General features: G+C 37.7%; 1 protein-coding gene across 1 annotated transcript; it reads right to left on the bottom strand.

The window, feature by feature from the left end:
* Nucleotides 1-1,501: 1,501 nt before the first annotated feature.
* Ube2a (ubiquitin conjugating enzyme E2 A) lies at nucleotides 1,502-11,141 on the bottom strand. The gene is made up of 6 exons (XM_003467610.5): nucleotides 10,902-11,141; nucleotides 10,694-10,774; nucleotides 10,271-10,296; nucleotides 4,067-4,156; nucleotides 3,064-3,152; nucleotides 1,502-2,696 (listed from the first exon to the last, which is right to left on the bottom strand). The coding sequence occupies exons 1-6, from the start codon at nucleotides 10,943-10,945 to the stop codon at nucleotides 2,568-2,570; spliced, it is 459 nt and encodes a 152-aa protein (XP_003467658.1). The 5' UTR covers nucleotides 10,946-11,141; the 3' UTR covers nucleotides 1,502-2,567.
* Between the last annotated feature and the right edge of the window lie 758 nt (nucleotides 11,142-11,899).

Raw genomic sequence — 11,899 nt, 5'->3', positions numbered from 1 at the left:
ATGTATATATGGACTCGGGAGGCTGAGGCAGGACCGCCACCAAGTTCAAGGCCAGCCTGGTGAATTCTAGGCCAGCCTGAAATATATAGTGAGACCTGGTCTCAAAAAACAAAACAAAATTTTAAAACAATGATTGCTATTTCAAAGAAATGGAAAATACATATATAAAACATTGAATCTCAGAGATCTATTTTTTTTTGCATTTTTTTCCCTTCCCTTTGACTGCAGAATGAATGGAAATCTCACTCATTCTGTTGGAGTTTTTTAGGAGCAATGCATTCACTTTATTGAGTAAACTCCAGGGTTTGAGATGGGTCCTAAGTAGAGGAGTCTCAAGTTACAACTTTGAGCCTTCAGTGAACCCCCTCTCCCACATAAGCAGGTACAGAATTGAAGGTGGCTGCCTTAGTTTTCTTAGTTATTACTATAGGCAGCCTGTGGGGTTTGCTAAACATTGTAAAGTGGAAAAAGTCAATTAGCATTAAGAGTTCCAGGGGATAGTTAATGGCACTTTTGACAAGGGATCTTTTGGGAGAAAGGCTGGGAATAGTTTGAGGTGTACAAACTAAAATGTTAGCCGGTCTGCCCATTGGCAGTCTCATCCTAAATTTCTTCAAGTATGATTGTCCTATTTCAGGTACCCCACCACAGCAGGATAAAAAAAATTAACGTAGAACAGTCCACCAAAGGAAGACTCAATTAATGGGGATTTATTTTGAAGCAGAAAAGCACTTGAGGTAAAATAATCCAGTTAATGTGGTATTGGTTACAGATTGAACCCCCACTCCTCTGGTTGAGGCTTAAGCACTCATGTCTTAAAAGGACAATGGAGTATCTTCATTTTATTTGGTGTCCCAAGTACCAAGACATGAGAATTTTCTTTATTTTGCTCTCTTTAAGATGGGAGCTGGGCATAGTGGCACATGCCTGTAATCTCAGCATTTAGGAGGCTGAGGCAGCATGATTTCTTGAGTTCAGTGCCAGTCTGGGCTGCATAGTGAGACCGTCTCCAAACAAACAAAAACCAAATTGAGATGGGTTGCTCCTCAGAAGTTAAAATTAAGCAAGATAATAGAGGATACCTGTACTCACAAACTTTGCATAGGACTGAAAACACTATTTTAAATCATAGTCTGGTACCACTTCAGATAGGGCTTCTTAGGAAGTGGAATGTCAGGATCAACAAATCTTGGACTTTGAGGACACTGATAAATACCTAGGTTTTTTCTTTTCTCCTTATCTCAACTTCATTCCCTTGATTGGTCACAAGGTATACTGAAGTAACTTAATAATTTTATACTCTGAAAAATTTTTAAAAAATCATAAATAGTCTAAAAAAAGTTCTCTCCAATAGTATTTACTAGCTTCTCTTCCACTCCCAGCAACAGTATTTTTGCCTTAAAACTTTTAAAATTTTTTAATTTAAAGGGGGAAGATGAGTAGGTATGAGAACCCCCAAAAAGTTCATACTCAGCTAACATGTAATTATACTTCAACTACAAAATTTTAAGGTTATTTTTATTTACAACTTTTGAAAAATGTACATTTTTTACATGGGTTACTTGTGCAAAGTTAGAAGAGCGATAAATGCATAAAGGCAACAATGAAAATTAGACAAAACATTTACAAGCTTTGTCTCACACTGTATAGCTAAAAGTATAAATAGCCAAAGAAAGACTGTAATTGTTGGATTTAAAGTTCATAACACAGAAGGGGAAGAAGAAACTAAAGCATGCAACAGTAACTCAGGATTTGAATGAAAAAGTTTGCCAGATATGTTCCCTTCCTTCATTAAAACTAATGAAAGATTGTAAGTTTATCTCAGGCAATACTTCAAAGAATGAAAGGATCTCTTCCACTTCCCCTAACTCAAAAACTGATGATTGTTTCCATTCCTTGCTCCCACACCTCTTTAAAAATCAAAAAACTCAAAAGACCAGTATTCTGAAACTCTCAGTTACTCTTGCTGTACTCCCTTTGCTGGATCCTTTAACATTCTCCTTTCCTACCAATAAATACCATCTTGCCATTTGTATTGCTTAGGAATTAGTATCATGAAATTTTTTAGCCTCCATTACCTTTTCAAAATGGATGTTTATATCGATTTGTTTCCTGGTTTTCTACAGGCCACACAGTCACTTCTAATTGCCACACAAGGGAAAACCGGCCAGGACAAAACACACTTTAGCAAATTATTTTGTTAAAAATAATATCCTGGTCATCAAAGTATGCATAAGAACCACTGTATAACATTCATTTTTTAAAATTTAGTGTAAAGTATAGTAACACAATTGCCTGAAAGCTGAGATGAGCTACACAACAAAATATTAAGCATTAGTAATTTTTGCAAGTAACCCAGGTACAGTACATTTGATTTCAGAGGGTGTTTTTTGATGTTTAACAAGAGGGTAGAAGGGGTAGGAAAAACTCGTCAAGGGAAGATGGAAACAGCACAACAGCTATTTTGCTTTTAATAAAGTAAATGTAATAACATTGAGGAATAAGAAGGTGATAAACACATCAATTCATATTTTTCTTATAGCCAGCTTCTTCTGCTCCACCTGAGGTCAACAATCACGCCAGCTCTGTTCTACGATTGCAGAAACGCGTTTTTCATATTCCCTCTTGTTCTCCTGGTACAGCTGAGCAGCCTGGCTGTTTGCTGGACTATTGGGATTGGGTTCATCCAATAGAGACTACAGAGAAAAATATTTAAATGTCATGTCTCCAATGCAAAAAATACATGTTTGGGACAAACACCTATTTAATCAGGTAGTGACAACAGAATTGTAAGTAACAGTTTAAATTTGCTGTCTTTAGCCTATTAAACTAATATGCTAACTATGCTAACCTACAGTTACATTAGGTGCAAGTGGCTAGGCAAAGACACACACAATGTGTGTGTCTGGGTTGGGTTGTATTCTGGTGGTTAGAGTCATAATGTCTACCACTTTCTATCTGTAAAACACTCTGACTAAAAATAAGAAGTTCTTAGTTACCACTTTAAAAATAATCATTTATGTAAATATATCAAAGGCCAGAGTCACATTAAGGAAAATTCACCTGTATGGATGTTAAAATGGAAGACACATCATAAGTTGGACTCCAACGGTTCTGAAGTATATCCAGACATATACTACCATCTGCGTAGACTGAAAGAGCACAGAAGTAGGTATATTAAAAACAAGATTGCTAAGATTTTAATACAGTCAAAACAAAAATAGTCAACAATACTTCGCATTTGAAGTTTTAAGATACTTTGTATCTTTTTAAAAAAAGTACTGCTTCCCAGTACTTGCCTAAAAAGATAGATAGATCATAACTGTTACTAGTCAAATAATCAGGATGATCAGAGAATATGAAATGTGATTAGTATATAACGGGAGGATACCTAGTGCTCATTTTTTTTAAAAAGACCTACCATATTTTCCAGAAAATTATACACATTTCCTTTTTTTATACATATTTTCTAACAGGGTCCCTGTTCATACAATTGTGAGAAATTCAGTGCACCCAATTTGTAAACTATCTCCTATTTGAAATATTAAAAGCAGAAAAAAGCAAAATTTAGAATCTTATACAGCTATAGCACTTTTCTAACATACTGTATGCATGGCCCTTAATAACAGAATCTGATACTTGGCAGGTCTAGAATGGGATCAAGGCATCTGTAATTTTTAAACATTCCATGGGAATTCTGATCTACATGCAAAGCTGAAAACTATTGTTCTAAATGCTAGTGAAGATAATTACAACATATGACTACTACAATCTAGCACAGCATTAAAAAAAATGTTGTTTGTACTTTTTTTTTTGTTTAATAAGTGACAGAGATCATCAAAATCAGGAGGCTTTGAATCCAAGCAGAGGGAAAGTATCTTTATTGCTTCAGTCCTAAAACTATAGTATAAAGATGGCAACAATCACTATGAACAAGTTTCACATTTCTGGAAACAGCAAGATGTCTAAGCAAAAACTCAAGTACTACATATAAATAAATAAGTATGAATACCAGCATAATAAATATGGTAGCAGCTTAAAATACTATATTAAAAGTGATACTTGCCATTTGGATGAAACATCTTAGAGATAAATCTAACTGTAGGTGGTTTATTCGGATATTCTTCAGTGAATTCTATTGTAAGTTTAAATGTTCCTGTAGTTGGAAAAGAGCGTTAAGAAAATGTTATTTACCACTTTATTAGTAATTTTGTTTTTAATGCTACTTGAGTTTTTTCAAGTACTAAATGAAATAATGCAAAGCTACAACACAGAGAGAAAAGACAGCAGGTAAGAAATAAATGTTAGAACTGTTCTAAAGATGGACAGATATTCTAAGAACCACCATCTGAAGGTGATTTTTTTTTGTTCTGACATTGTTCTCCAAACACAAAGGCAGCCATCATAAACTCAAAATTACTGCCTCTAGGATAACTTTAGGTACTGTGCATTTTGAAAATGTCTTTATGATACAATAGTCCCAAAATCTGGCCTTCATCCTATAGGAGACTAAGATTTCAAAGGCCTATTTCAGTCAGTTGTCATCTTAAACTCTCAGGTGATTTTAAAGGAAGTAGACATAAAAGCACAGAAGTTCAAAAACCAATCCTAGACTATAAGTCAATAACATTTTTAAAGTAGAAGTATGAAAATGTTCACAATTTTTTTCAAGGAATAGATTTTATAATGAAAAAATGTAAGCCAGAAACAAAATAATCTCTCTTAAAAACCCTTAAGTATTCAAACTAATTAAATGAGATAAAAAACCCCAAGTATGACTCAAAGTACTTTACTATAAAATTGTCAATTATTTACACTAATGGAGGGAATTAATCATTAAAATAATTTTAAAAACTACTTTTAGCTTATATTGTATTCATGACTCCTCCAAATTTATGTTTCTAATGATGTTTGTTTAGGCTGCTATTGAAAAAATTATTTTTCTTGAACATAATGACAATTAAGATAACAAGGAGACTATAAAGCATACTGGGATATAGAGAAACTGGATCTCATACAGGGATCATCAGATGTTGAGATCTGGGAATGCTGTCCTTCAAAATGTTTGTGTTAAATAAATGAAAAAAAAAAAAAACAATTGAGCAATTCTTTTACCTGACTCAAATCTCTTCAAGTAAACCTAAGAAAGGAATCAGTTACTATCTGGTATAAGGTGATGCATGTTCTACTGTATTACTCTGGTCATTTAATAAATTATTTATTGTAATACAATAGGGCACACATCTGATAAGAGTATAATTTATTGCTGATTCTTTGAGAGTTTGCAATTTGTTTCTTCCTTGTTGCCATTAAGTTAACTACTGTATAGAAACAAAAGAATACTGCAATCATCCTGCTACTATGTTACATAATAACACTAAAAAGTTTTTGTCCTACTATGAAACTCCTAGGATCAATTTATTAACAAAGTTAAAAGCTAGTATGACCATGTGGTCCAAAACTTTAATTTAAAAATGAGGCACAGGGCTAGGGATTAAGCTAAATGTTACAGAGTATACTTGGTACACACAAGGTGCCAGGTTCCCTCTCCAGCACCACAAAATAAATATAAAATAAATTTTTTGTCTTTTTGAGATAGGGTCTCACTATGCAGTTTGGGCTTAACTTGAGCTCACTTTAAAGCCCAGGCTGGTCTTGAACTCGCAAAAATCCTCCTTCCTCAGCCTCCTGAGTGCTGGGATTACAGGTATGTGCCACCATACCCGGCTTAAAATAAAATGTAGAGACATGTTATATTCCCCCAACTTGGCACTCTATACACTATTTTCTTTTGGGAAGCCACATCTGCAGATACTATATATCATATCTAAGGAAAAGAAGTAAAATATTATGGAGTGGATAAACATACTATACTATAGTCTCAGAACATATTCCACCTTACCATCTGGTCAAAAACTTTGTTGAGAAGAAAGCATAGTTCTTCCTTTTCATTATTATTCACACTTTAATATGCAAGAAAAAATGGGAGTGGTAAAGTGTTCAAAAGTTTGAGCTTCCTTATGAGTCTCAAATGTAAATACATTGGGACCAATGCTGCAATATGATTAAATTTTTTTTGTCTTTTTAAAATATGATTAAATTTATAGGTGCATGATTTATCACCAAGAAATAACTGGGCAGGCTTAATCACACACCAAGATGCCAGCTACCTTAAATTAAAAACATTAAGAATGTAAAAGTTGTAAAGCAACACATAAAGGTGGGCAGCAGCAAAAAAAAAAAAAGTAGAACACTGCTGGGTAAGCATACAAACTTCGAAGTTAGGCCAGGGCTCAGTCAGATCCTTGCTTTGCTGCTTATTAGCTGTGATACCTTGGGAAAAGTGCTCAACATGACCACACCTCAAGTTCCTCATGTGTAAAGTGAGGTTAATAATATTCCCACCACAGTATTGTTACAAGGCTTAAGTGAGAGACACATACACAGTGTCACAAAATGAATACTCCATAAATAGGGGCAATTATTTTAGCTATAATTCTAAAACCTCACACCTTTTGATCCGAAAAAGGTACCAAATATAATGAAAGCTTATTCCTTAAAAAGGAATCAAATATAATGAAAGCTTAACTATCAGGTAAGAAATATACAACTAGTGAATTCAGATATCAAGTAGCACTTGATTTCTGGCACACATCAAATACTCATGATTAAATATAAACTTAGCATATATATTGGTGGCTTACTTGAGCTTTCTGCTTAACACTTGACCAGAGCTTCAACAAGATGATTTCCTAGCTACCAAAAATTAATGAAGTTAATCTTTTAAAACAGTTTTTAATATCTTTAGAAGTAAAGCAAACTATGTCTAGTCGAATATAAATTAAGACTTGCCAAACCTTATTCAATGTACACATTAAAAAGGGAATATTTCATACTTTTAGACACATTAACCAATCAGAATCTCTTTAGTATAATACAATTTCTGAGATCTAACCAAGTAATAAGTTATAAAAAATTATACGATTTACTACTAGAGTTTACACTCAAAGTATTTGAGAAGTTAAGCTCTAAAATAACTAAAAATGTAACTCTCACCATTGTTGTACACAATCTCTACTGGTTTTGTTTATCTTCCTGAGGAGGCCAATGTAACAAGAGTATACATTAGTCCTATCCACAGAGACCAGAGTAATTACATAACACGTTAAATGGCTGGTGCATGGCAATAAGAACCGATGTGATTGAACTAGACAATGTATATTCTGCTTAAAGTTATACACAAATTCAAATTTTTGAAAATATTGTGCTGCCTAAAGAAATCCCCTTTGCAGGTGTTTTCTGCCATTGCGCTACTACTTTGTGACCCCTGAGGAAAAAGCAAAGTACATATAATTTATAAATTTTTGATAACTGAAAATTCTGATTTCTAAGACAGCACCAAAACTCAAAGGATTTATTTACTTTAAGATCATCCTTAATGGACTTTGAATCCTTTTAAAACAGAAAAGATTTACACTTCTAAGTTCTTAAGAAGACATCTATTATAAAAAGCAAATATTAATACCTTACCATGTCTACTAACAATTTTTAGATGTTATGAGTAATATTCCTTATAACCTTTGTATTCAGCATATATACTAATATGTTTTAACAAGGACACACACATAAACATTTTGGCATACACATACACATACACATTTTGGCATACACATACAGACACACACATACACATTTTGGCAATATAACCACATCAGGATATATTCCTCTTACTTCAAGTAAATGAATTTAAACTACTTTTGAGAATTCCTTTTCCTAAAATTTCCCTTTTTTTTAATGCCAGGGATTGAACTCATGACCTTGTGATTGCCAGGCAAGTACTTATACCACTGAGCTAAATTCCCAGCAAAATTCCCTCTATAAGGTCCAAAACCTGTACCATGAATCGTTTACAATGAAGAAGCAAAAGTAGTTAGAAGGCTCTTGATTTATAACAATACAATGAAAGCAGCAGCATTACCTATGTTGTTTGTTCCTAAACCAATTTTTTCCTTAACTTATAAATTCCTCAACTAGGGGCTGGGGGTTTAGCTCAGCGGCATAAGCGCCTGCCTTGCAAGCAGGCAGTCGTGAGTTCGATCCCCGGTACCGATAAAAAGGAAAAAGACAAAAAAAATAAATAAATAAATAAATAAATAAATAAATTCCTCAACTACAACTATGAGTACTCAAAAAATGGTCAAACTATTTCTTGTAGCCTCAGTAAGAGTTCCAGGGACCTGGGGAAACATCCATAGATAGCATACTGTTTGACAAAATGAATCAGAGAAGGGTACTATTATTTAGCCTGAGTAATTCTCTTTAGTAATGCCAGAATAGTCTCACATCATCAAAAATACAGCCAGCAGTAATGTCAAAGGGGACAGGTCCAGGTAGATAATGGATTCCATAAGTACCTTTTCAATTTGTGCCACTCAGAACAAGACAAGTACCCTTGAAATTTTAAGTAGCCAACCTCTAGCAAAGTGATATACTGTTAATACAGCTCTACCTAGCAAAAAATAGTCTGAGGAAAAAAGAAGCCAATGAAAACAAAGTGTACTAGAGCTACAGCAATTACAGCACTAATAGAGTTTAGTGATAAAGAATTAGCACCAATCTAGTAGGGAAAAGTAAGTCTAGCTAGCTCTTGCTATCAGTTCAAATGATTCACTATACCAAAGTGGTATGCCCTTAGAATCACTCTCTCCTATTGTTTCTTTTTATTACAGCACCAAAGAGTAGTGATATTTACCCAGAGGGGGAACAGAGAGGAAACCAAAGATATTCAGGTGAATTGTTTACCACAGTGATGGCAATTTTTTTAGTTTTCAGTGATAACTAACCCTACTGCAGCACACATGCCACAGGCCTGCCACCACTGGTCTACAATTTCCTAAGGAGATCTGGGGATTTTAGACAAAGTACAGAATTGGTTGATCTAAAAAAAAAAAAAGAAAGAAAGAAAAGAATTGGTTGATCTTTACTTACCGCACAGTAGTTTGGGGACTGACAGCATCAAAAAGCAATCCAACTCAGCAACATAAATATTAAGTAGTTGCAAAACTGTTTTTGTTCCCACCTTCAAACTCAAGGGAGTGAGTGTATATACATATGCAAAATTCCATGTGACCAAAAGAAGATAAATCATTGAGAAAAAACAACAGGAATATCTTTTTATTTTTTAAATACTTCAAATATTAGAGAATTTTATGAGCTCAAATCCCTTTAACCATCATTTAAATGTATAAAACTGTCAAAAAATAATGGACAACTAAACACACACTCAAACGAGTGCATTTAAAAATTAAGTTACTGTAAATTTTCTGGTTGTGGTGCTTCAATGTAGACATCCAAGATGCTACCAAGTTGGAAAGGTTATGTGGGAGGGGGAATGAGTAAAGGGTATACAGGCTCTCTTTCTAGTACTTCTTGCAACTACACATGAATCTGTAATTACCCTACAATACAAAGTTTCTGAACAGCAAATAATGTGTGTTTTAAAAGTTAAACCTAAATTACCTAAAATTTCTATGCCTACTGTTATTTGTAGTACCAAGTAGGTTGCACACTGGTCGAAAGCTGTAAACCTCAATTCTAAAGCTTCTTTGAGATTACTGATCATAAAGTCTTGAAAGCACACACTGAAAATTCATTTAAAACCAAGAAATAATATACACTCACATTAGGCATTTAAGACCCTCAGAGTAGTGAAACCAACAGGCATTCAATTTCAGACTGTAGAAACCATTTAGTTGTGTGGAAGGGACTCTTGCATCCATTTAGTGCCCAGTAAACACCTGCTAAGCACCTGCTGACCACAATCCCTGTCCTTGGGATAGAATTCTGAATCAGATGATCTCTGGGGTCTCTGCTGATTGTCAAGAACTGGTTGGTTTCATCCTAACTCAATATCTCAATGGGTGGGGAGTTTAGCAGCATCACAGATCAAACCTCAAGAACCCTTAACACCAGTGCTACAATGTTCCTTTTTGAAAGTCACTGCCCCATCAAGAATGGTTAAATCACAGACACACACACACACACACACACACACACACACACACTCACAAACCCAAAGAAACAGGTGCCTTTCTAGTCAAGCAGACAATACACAGAACGACCTGCTACACACTGGATTCCACTCAAGCCTTTAGTAAGCAGAAGCTGGGCAGAAGCAGGTTACTAAGCAGGAGGTACTTGCAAGATGAATGGGAACCCCTTCCCCAGATTGTCACGCTCCTGAAAGGCGGGTAGAGAAACTCTTTCTTACCATCCTCAAATGGGGTCCCTTCAGGCCTGCAAAAGAAACAAATGATCAGTTCCTGGGGACAGAGACCCTTTCTGTTCGGCTCCCCTCTGGAGAGGGCTGTTCCCCTGCCGCCACCGCTACCTCCGATCACACCGCGGCCTGGCCCAAAGGCCACCGGCAGCGCACGTCAGGCTCGGGAACCCGGTGTAGGCCGCCGCGCCCAAGCGCCACCACTCCCTACTCCGCCCCCCTAGAGCCCCCACGGGCTCCCCTGGCAACGGGAACTGAGCTAATCGAGGCACAGGCTCCGGGGAGGCGCCTAGGCCCAGCCAAACCCAAACATTCTCCCTTCCACCTCAGCTTTCGCCAGGCCCCTGCCCTAGAGGGCAGACCGAGCCTGCTCCAGTCCCGCAGCCCTCGTCGCCGCCCTGAACGTAAACTCACCCAAAAATGACCGCGTTCCAAACCATTATGTTGTTCTCTGACGGAGCCCCACTGACTCCAGCTGGAGGATCTTCCTGCAGCCTTCAGAGAAACAGACAGGCCGCTCAGTCCGACAGTCGCCGCCGCTCTCTGACGCCCCCACTCCCGCCCTCAGGGTCCGCTGGGGACCCGCCCTGTGCCCCCGGCCTCCTTCGCCCCGACGGTTTACCTCTTGAAGTCCCTCATGAGGCGCCGCCGAGCCGGGGTGGACATATCTCTAGCAGGGTCAAGGGTGGGGCATACACCAGGGTCTTGGGTCCCCGCAAACGGTGAGGTGGCTGAGGAGGATGGAGAAGCCGAAGGTGAGGAGGAAGCCCCTAGAGGCACAGCGCTACCCCTCAGAAGTCGAGGGTCTGTCTGGCGCCGGCTAAGCACCACCCCGGAGTAGACAGGGGCTGAACCAACCTGAAAGGAAGGGGGGGGGGAATGCAGAATGTCGGACTGGCCGAACCAAGACGGAGCCGGGGGAGGGGAGCAAAAGTTGCTTAGGTCATTAAAGCCCAGCAAGCTGGCAGGGAGTGGTGCCTGGCTGGTCCAGGGGTGAAAAGCAAGTCTCAGAGCAAAGGAAAGCTTACTAGAAGCCTGGGAAGTTTTCTGCCCTCTTGTTTTACTTTTGACACCAGATCCCTTATTAATGTGGACACTATGACTGCGATGGGGGAAGCAAGAGAGGGGACAGGAAGATGGAAGTGCCAAACTAATCCAAGAAGGAGCCGAAGGAGGCAAAACTAGTTCTCAAAAAGCGGGAACTCTAGGGTACCCACAGCTGCGGACACCAGAAACTAGGGAAGGGACGTGACTGATTACAATCTCGAAAAAGCAAACCGAGTAAATTGCTCTTGACTAGGAAAGGGTGCTGAGTCCGGTTTTTGTGGGATGACGTCAAAGATTTGGAGCCTAACATTTGAGCCAGTGAGCACCCCAAAGCTGTGATAAATAAAATGGTGGATATCTTGGGGAAAGGAATGAGAGTTTAAGGCAAACAATAGGATTTTTTTTTTTAGCTCTAGTCACTCACAATTTGGCTCTGGAACCACATTTCCCCTTGGCAGTTCAAGCCAAGCGGCTAGTATGCGTGCTGAAGAGTCCAAAGTATGAGAATATCCCCAATGCAGAGAATTGGTAGGACAGTGGGTCTGAAGCCAAAGCGACGGTAAGGTGCACAAA

Source organism: Cavia porcellus, unplaced genomic scaffold (assembly GCF_034190915.1).
Source record: "Cavia porcellus strain 051 isolate PalLab524CR breed Dunkin Hartley unplaced genomic scaffold, mCavPor4.1 scaffold_3, whole genome shotgun sequence".
Classification (NCBI taxonomy): domain Eukaryota; kingdom Metazoa; phylum Chordata; class Mammalia; order Rodentia; family Caviidae; genus Cavia; species Cavia porcellus.
This window is presented reverse-complemented; position numbering and strand designations above follow the sequence as displayed.